Below are 12757 nucleotides of genomic sequence, written 5' to 3'. Positions count from 1 at the left end.
ACAGAGAAGAAACTAAATAAACAACCAGCAACTCTTTAAGGCGTTCGAGTGAGGGGGAACATCAAAATGATGCTGCCGTTTATGAAGTTGGGAACCCTGGCCATAAGAACCCTAGCAAAACCCATCGCTTCCAGGCTTAAGCAGCAGGCCGGCGTCCACCCGAGGTTCCGCGAGCTCATCGTCAATCTTGCTCAGGTTAATCGAACATTTGTTCTTACTCACTTTCGCAATTTAATTCGATTTCTCTGATCGATTGTGGTGTTATTTTGCTGAAATGGTTGAAAGATTGCTTTCTGAGCTGATATCCGGATCAGTTTTTTGGCTTTTGTTTAATTTTTAAGAAGAAAGAGCGGAATTAGGAGAAATGGAAGATGAATGAGAGTGTTTATGCTTGAATTTAGCTGGTAAGAAGAAAAGTTCACATATTGATGGATAAAAATGTTAGGTGATTTTGATTGAGATATTGAGTTTATTTGTTATTTTTGGAAGCTTTAGTCCGTTCTTGTTATTAATGTGCATTCTTAGGGAATGTTTGGAAGTCAGCTAATGAAGATCAATTAAGTTTTTATTTAGGAAGAATCAGGCACCGTTTTATACATATACTACCCAGGAGAGGAGCTAAATTGAAACCAGTAAATGAATAATGATAAATATGAAAAAAAAATGCTTATATTCATAAAATTTGTGAAAAGTGTTGCCTTTTTGGTAAGCATGAAGAAAAATGAATATAATGAAAGACTTGTATTGACTTTTAGTTTATTTCAACACTTGTGAGGTGCTTTTATTGATAAATTGACTAAAGGAAAGCTGAAATAATTAGTAGGGATAGTGTGTTGAAGTGTCATAGGGTAAGACATTGCAAAGGAAACCAAGAAAATAGAAAGATTGCATGCTTGCGGGCAAATGAGAGCTATTGTCTCGCAAGGGCATAGGATTGTTGTGTAATGAAGAAAATATATTCTAAAGCTAAATGATTAGGAAGTTTATGTGGTGAAGAAATGTGTGTGTTGTGTTAATAATGGTGATTGTAAGAGTGACAATGATGTTATATTAGATCATCATCATTAGCCATATCCTAACATTTTCAGCTAGCCTTTTGAATCCTCATTTCTTATTGCACGTACTGAGTATTGCATGAGATTTTAAACCTATTATTGCAAATATTCTAAAGAAAGTACATATTTTTTCTTAGTCTACCCATTACCCTTCCTAATTCTTCATCGTTGATTTTATATATTCATTTAATGTTAGCATGTTTCTATTTCATTATACATTTTCGAACAACTAAAGTGCTCATTTGATTGCTTGGATGTGGAAATCATGCTTTGAAAAATGATGAAACTTCTTGAAAACATCATTTGCTTCGACCTTCCTAGAGCTTTATAAAATAATGATTTCATTTCTTCGCTGAAAATAATCATTTTTTAAAACAATTTTTTCTATTCGGGGCAACGAAATGGCCCCTAAATCTATTTTAAACTGTCCTATCGCCAATAAAGGCACCTTCAACCATCCCTCAATAGAATAATTTCTTAAAGTTTATGGAAGTTTCTTAGTCATTTTCTTTGAGAGGACATTTCTGTACACACGAAATGCCCTTTTTAACACCATATATTTTATTTAAAATTAGAAAGTTTTATATGATGTTGTTTCTATGTTTGAAGCACTTGCTTTATCTGTGTTAATGTGTTATAATATTGTACCTATATTCAGATGAACCATCGTTTCACTACAACAATACAAAGGAACATATATGCTCATTCAACTGATGTAGCAATACGACCCCTGAATGAAGAAAAGGCTGTACAAGCTGCTGCAGATCTCATCGGAGAGCTTTTTGTTTTCTCGGTTCTCTTCCTTAACCCGTCTACTCGTTCCCAATTTCCTGTTTAGTGATATTGTTTCAATGCTTCATTCCTCTCCTTTTTTTTTTATCTAAACAAGCATGACTAAACACCCACCACACACTAAGAATGTGGTTCACTTGTTCAGTTATGGTAGAACTTACAGTCAGCCTTTTACTTGTACCCTTGACATGTATGAGTAAATTTCGTGTAAATCATGGGTTTTTTCACTTTGCCAGGTTGCTGGGGTTGTTGTAGTCTTTGAGGTGCAAAGGAGTTCTAGGTCAGAGGCAAAGAAAGAAGAACTACGCAGGCAGGAATTTGAGGTGACTAACCAAGACTTGTATCTCTCTCTCTCTCTCTTTCTTGTCGAAACAATGCTATGAATTTTGGTGATGAATATGAACTTTGGGACATATACATGATATGATATGATCAAGAATAAAAGACGATCCCAAATGGGATACGCCCTTATATATATGTTGAAGAAAAATAGGACCGCTTTGCATCTGAAGAAAATCAAGAACTGCACTGCCGAATATGAAGAAACAATAAATATCAAACATCTCTCTAACGGCCGAAAGAGTACAAGAAACAAGACCAACAAGAAATTACGTGGTTCAGTATATAGGACCTACATCCACGGGAGAGAAATCAACCATCAAATCTACTAAGGCAATAAAGAAGAATTACATGGTTTTTACATTGAGAAATAAGTTCTCATATTGCCATGATCTCTCTCTCGGATCTCCTCGATACAAGATCTCCAAAATCAATGAGCTCTCATCTTGCCATGATCTCTCTCTCGAACCACCTCGATACAATATCTCCAAGATCCTCCCCCTCAATTCTTGAAGTTTCTCCTCTTCTTTCTCTAACCAATTGATTTGATTTCCCTTGGTCACCTCTCTACAAGCCTCCCTCACTATTTATAACAAAGTGAGGCCTCCCAAGTAGACCTGGTTCACCAATTGGAAGCTTCTATGAATCTTTAACAGCTTCTATGAAATTACAAGTTTTTCATTGCCTTAGTTAGCCAAGTGTGAGTCATTGTAGCACATTATTAGCTCTTGATTGCCTTTATTCTTCTTTTTGTGCCTCTTCTTATTTTTTGAAGTGACTAGCCCTTGCTCTTCTTTACTTGTCTCGATCTTGATCTATTTTGATCATTTCTTGAATCTTTCTTGTTTGATCTTCCTCTCACGATAAGACCATCTATGCTGATTTTCTCGTTCATGTCATATTTCTTTTAAAGTTCTTTTGCTCTAATCAGTGACTGAACCTCTTTCAAGGAAATTGTTTGCACACTTCCTTAGAGCATCACATCTTTGAAATGATTGTAGCTCTTAGGAATGGAGTTTAACAACATCAGTGTCTTATCCTCGCCATCCATTCTGACAACGACATTTTCGAAATCATTAATAATCTTGTTGAACTCATTGATTTGCTCTGAGACGGATTTATCTTCATGCAACTTGAAAGAGTACAGGCGTTGCTTCAAAAAAGGGTCAATTAACCAAAGATTTTGTCATATAGAGTAGTTCGAATTTGGCCCAAAGAGATTAAGTCGTCGTCTCCCTCGACACTTACCTCAGAACTTTCTGTAACACCTTGTTACACCAACAGAGCTCTCATCTCGACTCTTCACTGGCTGAATTCATTCTTTCCGGTGAATTTCTCGAGGTCGAATTTGGCAGTTCCCATTGTCATTGCTAGGTTTCCCACAGATGGCGCCAATTGTTGAAGAAAAAATAGGATCACTTTGCACCTCAAGAAAATCAAGAACTACACTGCCAAACACCTGAAGAAAATCAAGAACTGGACTGCCGAATAGGAAGAAACAATAAATGTCGAACACCTCTCTACAGCTGAAGGAGAGTGAAAACGCAACAGGCAATAAAACACGGAAAAGAAACGAAAAAACAGCAGCAAAGATAATATGCAAACAAGAAACAAGACCAACAAGAAATTACGTGGTTCAGTATATAGGACCTACATCCACGGGAGAGAAATCAACCATCAAATCTACTAAGACAATAAAGAAGAATTGCATGGCTTTTACATTGAGGAATAAGCTCTCATCTTGCCATGATCTCTCTCTCGAATCTCTTCGATACAAGATCTCCAAAATCAATGAGCTCTCATCTTGTCATGATCTCTCTCTTGAATCACCTCGATACAAGATTTTCAAGATCCTCCCCCTCAATTCTTGAAGTTTCTCCTCTTCTTTCTCTAACCAATTGATTTGCTTTCCCTTGGTCCCCTTTGTACAAGCCTTCCTCACTATTTATAATAAAGTTAGGCCTCCCTAGTAGACCCGGTTCACCAATTGGAAGCTTCTATGAATCCTTAATAGCTTTATGAAATTACAAGTTTGTCATTGCCTTAATTAGCCAATTGAAATTCTTTATAACAATAGATATATTTATTGATACGACCTCTACACACAGACGAAATTGGTTTGAGTTGCTGATGTGCCATGAACTTATGTGCTAAATAAGAAAGGAGTGCCACGAATTGCTCTTTAGCTAGTGGAACTGGAAGGTTTTTAATTAGTTTCTAGGCAACTTTGTGCATAAATACTTATCAGATTAATAAACAAACTAAGCTTTCAAAATAATTGTATTCTTCTATATGATATCAAAAAAGGTTAGGGTCTTATTTTGTTTTTTAATTTTTCACATATGTCATCTTTATTATCTTTTCCATATACGAAATTTTTCATTTTTTTTTAGTTGTAGATCATCATAAATGGTGAAAATCAAACTAAGCTTATTAGGAGAATGTCGAGGGATTGTGATTCCTTGTCATTTCATATAGTGAAGATTTTTCTAAAAAGAAAGGTAGAACTCTATATCTTATTAATCCTCTTCTGAATCCAAAAGATCCGAGGTTCACACTTTGGGAGGAAGGAGATTCCATGATCATATTAAAGTCATGAAACATTACGATGAATGAAATTAGCAGGCCCTACATGTTCCATACTAAGATATTAAATTCACATTTGGCATTGAGGCTTTTTTTGTCTGTAGAGTGAGGCATAAGCCTCAAAATTGAATAATTGTGCGACCATAGTACTTAAAATTAGAGAAATATGCCCAACATTTCATTTCTTAGGGAAATATGCATGAAAACTTTTATTTAGACCAAAATACCCCTGTAATTTGAAAGGATGCATATAAACGAATTTTCAAGCAAGAAGTTGCCTAGCTTTTCCTTCTTTTTGTGCCTTTATTTTCTTAGACGATTTTTATATACAGGGATCTTTATTTTTATAATATTATACCTTCTTAAATTATCAAATTATATGAGTTAAATATTTTAATACCCAATTGCATAAAATAAATATCATTAAGGCTTATAAAAAATTATTTTAACAAATATATATTATCAATTTTACTCATTTTATTAAAGATGTGAATCATAAGCGTCAAATGAGAAAAAAATAAATTTATTTAAGCTTTTGAATAAACTTAATATTGTATTTGATTGCCAGGATGTGACCAACATTTTTAATACAAAATTACAAATATGAAAACAAATCTTAAAATTGAAAGGCAAATCCTATTTAATGACAATTTAAAAAAATAAAGGAAACTGATCATAACGTTATAAGTTTGATTATATATCTAAATATTTCAATATGGAAACAATGTTCAAAAGAGCACAATCTTTAGTTCCATAATAGAGAATCTAGTCAATGTCTTCTAATTACAAAAATCATAACTGGACTAATTTTGTGATGTATTCATCTTTAACTCCACCCCTCATCGGCAGCCTCCAGCATTCCATCACCCCCCCCTACTCCCTCCTTCACCAAAATGCCGCATACCTTTGCTTGTGTTGGAGTTATCTTGTAGTATGTTTGTTTACGCTGAAGACCTTTTAACCAATATTCCATAAGATTGTTTCCTCTCAGGAACAAAAATATGGGTGCATGTGAACATCGTTGAAGGAGTTCTCTCACCCCTTGAAAACTCTTCTATCCTCTTCCTATGTGGATCTCTTTTATGGCTTCTGCTCATTCCATTTAAGAATTACTAAGGCAATAGAGATAGGTAAAAACCAAAAAATGTTTACAAGAATTGTTTTTTATTTTTTTCTTTTTTTTTTTAAGTGAGTTGTCTTTTTTTATTTGGACTTAGTTGGAATACTATCAATTGAGGGTGAAAGCTAACTAAGAGACTCAAGGGACAATATTCAAATTCTCATCACGACCCTAGTTTTCTAGGTGGTTATGTCAAAGGATCTCCAAGTAAACCTCATATTGCACCAGATAATTGTTGTAGCACCGTTTCTTTTCTTCATGTTGATTGGTAGAATTTTAGTACTTGATTTTTCTTATATTTGACTAATTTGAGCTACTTAGATAAGTAGTTGATTGAAATACTCCCCTCCTAGATTGTTAGAGGAAGGACTTAATTTTCTTTACCGGCCTCCTTTACAATCGCTTGAGTGGAGGTGGCATTGAGAGTCTTGGCTAGTTTATAGCCAGATACTTTAAGTAGCTTTACAAAGATTTTCAAGAGAGGATGGCTAAGCACATCCTTTCTTCGCTTTTTCTCCAACACCATTAGTGGTAGTAAAATCAAAGTGATCCACAATGGATTTTATCTTGGAGAGTTTTGACACATAAACTTGATATATGCTTGATTTCATGTAAAATAAGGCAACAACAACTACACATTGGTTTAACCTTGTTATTTTCTATTGTGATTGTTATTATTATTATTGTTATTATTTTCTTAACATCATTTAAGTCAGGTCTCTACCATCTATCAGATGATTGGAGACGGTACAAAAACATCCTTGGTCCTTGGTATGGTAGTTAGCTCTAATGATTTAGAGAGGACTACCTTTGGAGAGCGCCATATGGTTGTGTATCATGTCAAACCTACCATTGGAGGCAAGGGAATTGGCATTCCCATCATTCTACTTTATGTCTGTAAAAAAAAATCTTGCAAAGTATAGTAGCAAAACATGGTGGAGGGCTGTGGTGTCATTAAGTTCAACAACGTGATCAATAAGATCGGTGTTGCCTCAAAAACTCTCCAAATGAAGCATCTTAAATTTGGAAGTGAGCGTTCCTTCATAACCTCTAAAGCAAAGATGATGATATTATCCCACTTGTTTTTTTATGTCTGTCAAAAAAAATCTTGCTAAGTATAGTAGCAAAATATTGTGGAGGGCTATGGTGTCATTAAGTTCAACAACATGATCAATAAGATCGGTGTTGCCTCAAAAACTCTCCAAATGAAGCATCTTAAATTTGGAAGTGAGCGTTCCTTCATAACCTCTAAAGCAAAGATGATGATATTATCCCACTTGTTTTTCTTCTCTACACAAAAGATATGATATTCCCAAAACTTTAGGGAAACAAGTGTGATTTTTGTGTCAAGTGGTGACATTCCAACTCTGTATAGGTTACGAAGGTGGATGAGTAGAGGAAGTAACTACACTGAATTTGAAGTCTGGTTGATCTCCAATGATGGGCAGAATGTTATAGCCCAATCATTATGACTAACACAATTTGACCATATTGTTTTTTTTTTTCAAATACATGTTAGTGGCATATTTTGGTTAGTGTTGCGCTTACAAGGTTGACTTCAGTTGCTGAAATTTAATTTTAGCATGATCAGCAATAAAAAAAGCTTATTATTCCCAAACAACTCATGTTTTGCTCGTTAGTGGGCAGAATGTTATAGGCCAATCCTTATGACTAACACAATTTGACCATAATGTTTTTTTTTTTTCTGGAACTCTTTGAATCAAGATAATGTATCAAAGAGGGTTTAGCAAGAAGAAGATGAGTGATCTTATTAGCTTCTAAATTAGAGTACTTGGATGTAGAGTGAGAGAAAAAGCAGGGATGAAGCTTTTTGGGCGATTTAGGAGTCAAGGAAACTAGGTAATTATTTGGAAAGCACTAAAATAAAAAAGCAAACGGAACTCCTTGAAGAGTGATCTTATTAGCTTCTAAATTCGAGTACATAGATGTAGAGTGAGAGAAAAAGCAGGGATGAAGCTACTTGGGCCATTTAGGAATCAAGGAAACTAGGTAATTATTTGGAAAGCACTAAAATAAAAAAGCAAAGATTATTGACTCAGGGATCTTCCTTTCAGCTGGGTAGGGGTTATCTATATGTAGGCTCTAGTGAGGAACCATTATTCTCTCCTATAAACAATAAGCTTGCCGCCTCATCAAAAATTATAATCATGCATTGAGTCTCTACTACTTGGTCAATAAGGATGCCTTTACAACTGAAAAAGTAGTTATTGTGAGTGTAGAAATTTATGGTTGAGTCTATTGTAATCTGCCAGTCACCATTATTTTGCTAGCTCGGTTGAGTGTGTCTTAACTATCACACCGCATTATAGGTAACATGAAGACAGAAACAAATGATGCAAAGTGTGATCTTTCACGCTTAGCTCGTCTCTGACTAGATCTTCTCTATTCATCTATTCAAAGAGAGTATCGAGATCTTGGCATGTTCTTGCATAGCACATAACACTAATGCTTATTGAGTAATTTTGTAAAAAAATAAAGGAAATTTATTTTTCATTATATTAGGTTCAAAATGGTCTCCTGACTATTTGTAGGTGCCAAAATAATTTTAGATTATGTGAAATGCCAATTTAGCCCACATATTTTATAAAAAAAAACCAAAATAACCCCGATAGAATTATTTTAGTTCTCGTTTAAAGAAATGAGGACTATTTTAATACATATTTAAATAGTTGGGGGCAAAATTGAAATTTTTATATAATTTTTGACAAATTTGACCCCTAATAAATAGTAAGAGGACTATTTTGATTCTTTTCTCTATTTTATGCAAACAATTTATGTAATGAGGCTAAAAGAAAAATATAAAAAAGAACCAAAATAACCCCGATAGAATTATTTCAGTTCTCGTTTAAAGAAATGAGGACTAGTTTAATACATATTTAAATAGTTGGGGGTAAAATTGAATTTTTTATATAATTTTTTACCCTAATAAATAGTAAAGGGACTATTTTGATTCTTCTCTCTATTGTATGCAAACAATTTATGTAATGAGGCTAAAAGAAAAGCAGCATCTACTCTTGATAGTTTCATACCATATCTTCAATTCTTGGAAAGATTTTATCTGCTTCATATTAAAGTTATCATGTATTTCTTGAATCATGCATGACCTACATATAGGAAAGCTTTATTTAGAAGTCTTTGTAGCTGAAATTGAGTGACTAATCAATAATTATTATTGACCCAGCCTCGATAAAGCTTGGCTTGGGCGGTCGTCATGCATGGCGAGTTGATTATGTTCATATGAATCAAAAATACAGACCGCAGGCTCACTACTGACATTTATATATTTAAATATTTACTGCTAAACAAAATCCTTGCAAACCCAATTCTTACGTATTTACATATCCAATACCCAGACTTTGTTTTCTTATAAAATACCACTATTTTAACTTTTAAGCAGTGACATACACCTTTTCATGCATAGGTATGTTGGTATGTATGTAAAAATTGAAATTTAGGTGTTAGATATATATAAATATGTAGGAATTGAGTGGTATGTATGTAAATCTTCCTGACAATAAATATGGGTGTTCGGTCATGCATGCTCTTATGACTTGAGTGAAGTAAGATAGTTTGGTGTAATAGAACAGAATGCAGATATTTTGCACCAAACTGATCTCACAAAAACTATTATATATTACATTTACACCGTAAACTGTTTACTACAAATTAAACATTGCCGTAGTTTTATTCAGGGAACTTTAGATTAGTTTTTGTCTTTTTTTTTTTTTTGCATTTTCAATCCATCCATAAAACCTGAGGACTTTATTCAAAGAAATTAACAGAGTTTTAAGAATTATTTGTTATGACTGCAGCTGTTTATAAAATTATATGTAAAAATATTAAAAAAAAAATAGAGTTTTTCAAGATTATGGGCATCATGAATTTTTTATGTTAAAAAAAAAATAGATAGCAGCATTTTTATAGTTTAAACATTATTAGTTTTTAAAAACTAAAATTTTTTTTAAGAAGCAAGAAAAAAGTTGCAACTTTCTTTGAAATAAATCTATTTGAAACATACCCTTAGGATTCATTTGGGGGAATTTTTCAAAACTTAGTTTGTTATATAACTGTCACACTTCAATTTAGGGTCTGGGTGGGGGAGCTGCAGTTTATTTAAAAGCTACTGCAAAACAACTTCGGCAAGAAGCTACTGCGTTGAAGTTGACTGTCTATTTGTTTTTTGCAGCTTTAAAAGAGTTATGCTGCAGTTGTTTCTCGACTAATGATCATTATATCCGCATACTGTAATGTTGTTTACAAAAGAACTGTTTCTACTAGCACATTCCATAGTTGAAAGCAAATATCCAATTTTAACAATTTAAAATAAAAATTGTCACATCATTATATAGTAACACGACTATCAAAATTAAAAAAATGAATGTTAAAATAACAATTAATAATATGATAATATATTTTTTTAAAATGCAACTGGTGTATATCACGAGATAACCCGTCCTCCGGAAAAGCTCTCCACGCCTGATTAATCTCGACGGTGGAATTCTCCAACCCATCTATCCACCTAAAAAACCAGTCAACCTAAATATTTGTTAGAAAAAATATTTACCATAACTCAAAGTAGAATAGCAATGCCATAACTTCGTCACCACTGCCTCCAAACCACACCACACCACCTCCACCTCCACCTCCACACACCAACACATCCACGCACCACTACCATCACCTTCACACACCAACACCTCCGCACAACAACACATCCACACCACCAATATCACCATCTCCACACACCAACACATCCACAACACTACTACCGCCACCTCCACGCACCAACACCTCCACACACCAACACATCCACAACACCACTACCACCACCTCCACACAACACATGGCTCATATACGTTCAAATCAGTCATTTGTATTTTCAAGTTATTGCAGATGCAATCACCACCACCACCAACTTTCAACCAACAAGTTCAACAAAATAGAACAAACAAAAACCAAGTCTATCAAAAGGATGTAGCATAAATAACCCAAATCATCATCCGAGCATATCACAAAAAATCCAAAAAAATCTCAAAATCTAATATAAACCGAAAATCGTCGAAGGATAAGAGGACAGAAAACCTGGGAAAACCATTGCACATAAGCGTTTGCAAAATTAAAAACGTCACATAGTTAAGGTAGAGAATATCGGAACAGAGGCGAGAGGACGAGGAAACACTGCACAGAGGGCGGAGCCAAAGATCCAAATCGAGCCGAAGAACAGAGAAGAAGAGGAAGAATGGAAAGCTCACCACAACAACCACCGGAAAGTTAGGGCAAGAATCGCGAGAGAGGCAGAACGTAGAGAATCGCGAGTGTTTCGATGGGGTAGCCCCATCAACTATTAGCAAAGGAACGTGGGCCGCAGGGTCAAATCTGCTACCCACGTTTCCTCCAAATCATCCAATTAAGCGGATGCACCGCTTTTATCAAACGCAGTCCTAGCAGCCTTAGATCGTACCTCAAGCATTAAGCCGCCACAAACAAGGCCTTAGTTACATTTTTTTTTATTTTTTTTAGAAATTTCTATGATAAGAGTAGTTCCTCACAATCAGATTTATTAGAATATGGTTCATCTAAAAAAAATCTAGAGACAATTACGTACACGACACTTGAAACATTCTTTTTACAAAACTAGCACTCATATGATTTTTTGAACTAACAAAACCATTCATTTATGTGTGGCATGATTAAACTATTGTGAATTTGACAAAAATGAAAAGCATGGGTTGGGTTTTTATTGTAAAATCTGATATTTGAGTGAGAATTTGAAAAAAATGGATGAAAGATAGTCTTAATTTTATAGTCTTAATTTTTGTAAATAGCAATATTTTGAGTACTATGCATGTAATTGTTTTTCCCATAAAAATAAAAATTTATAACTAGTTTTCCTACAGTAATTCTACAACTACTTTTACAAGCCACTTTAACATCCCCAAATAAATCCTTGTACACCAGCACTTATTTAATGGTTCATTCTTTGATATTTATTTATTTTGAAGGCACTAAGGATAAAGGTGGAGGATATGGCCTCAGAGTTGGAACTTCTAAAGCAGAAGCTTAGTGAGATAGAGAAGCAATCCAAATCATGGGGACTCTCAAGCATTCTTCACTTGAAGGAACCCCATTCCCAGGTGACCTCCCATCCAGCTGCTGCTGCTGCTTCATGAGAGTGTAGATTTTTTTTTTAATTTTTTTTATTTTTTGGATTTCATGATTTTTTCGACAAGTTTTACGCTGGCTGTCGACTAACTAACACAACCCTCCACTTTTCACATCCTATTTTGGGATCGGCAATGACAGTGTTAAAGGATTCATGTAGCCGACCCCACGTAGTGGGATGGCTTTGTCGTCGTCGTTGTTGTATTATTTTTGGGATGATTTACATACATACCAACTTAATTCTTGTGCATTTACATATCTAACAACTTGACTTCAGTTTTGACATACGTCTTCTTACCTATACATGAAAAGTTGTATTTCACTCGTTAAAATTTAAACGTGATATATTTTATATGATATGAAAGATTTGGGTGATATAAATGTAAAAATAAAGTTTAGTTGATAAATATGTAAATACATAGTAATTGTGTGGTACGTACGTAAATGCCTTTTTTTTTTTATTGTAGCCTTAAATCATTTTTTTTCCATGTAAAGTGAGTCTCGTTAATTATTTTGCAATAAACACAATCATTTCTTGCAATTATGCATTTTATCCATCCCCTTTTGTAGGCGTGTAAACGAACCTAACACGAACAGAGCTTATGTTCGTGTTCGGTTCGTTTGAAATTTAGTTTATTTGAAATTGTTCGTGAAGTCATTGTTCGTGTTCGTTTCTTAACGA

The 12757-nt window shown here is 34.2% G+C and overlaps 1 protein-coding gene across 1 annotated transcript; it reads left to right on the top strand.

Moving 5' to 3' along the window:
- The first annotated feature begins 11 nt into the window (after nucleotides 1–11).
- On the top strand, nucleotides 12–12117 carry LOC110020545 (OPA3-like protein). Its single transcript, XM_020718683.1, has 4 exons — nucleotides 12–195; nucleotides 1714–1848; nucleotides 2084–2170; nucleotides 11916–12117. Exons 1-4 carry the CDS (start codon nucleotides 67–69, stop codon nucleotides 12081–12083), a joined length of 519 nt encoding a protein of 172 aa, XP_020574342.1. The 5' UTR covers nucleotides 12–66; the 3' UTR covers nucleotides 12084–12117.
- The last annotated feature ends 640 nt before the right edge of the window (nucleotides 12118–12757 follow it).

Source organism: Phalaenopsis equestris, unplaced genomic scaffold (genome assembly GCF_001263595.1).
Source record: "Phalaenopsis equestris unplaced genomic scaffold, ASM126359v1 Scaffold000099, whole genome shotgun sequence".
NCBI lineage: Eukaryota > Viridiplantae > Streptophyta > Magnoliopsida > Asparagales > Orchidaceae > Phalaenopsis > Phalaenopsis equestris.
This window is presented reverse-complemented; position numbering and strand designations above follow the sequence as displayed.

What these genes read in the sequence shown, in the direction of transcription:
- LOC110020545 (XM_020718683.1), top strand. Translation starts at nt 67, where the DNA reads ATGATGCTGCCGTTTATGAAGTTGGGAACCCTGGCCATAAGAACCCTA. An exon ending in GAGAGCTTTTTGTTTTCTCG is followed by an intron (nt 1,849 to 2,083) that starts GTTCTCTTCCTT and finishes TCACTTTGCCAG; the next exon opens with GTTGCTGGGGTTGTTGTAGT. An exon ending in TACGCAGGCAGGAATTTGAG is followed by an intron (nt 2,171 to 11,915) that starts GTGACTAACCAA and finishes TTTATTTTGAAG; the next exon opens with GCACTAAGGATAAAGGTGGA.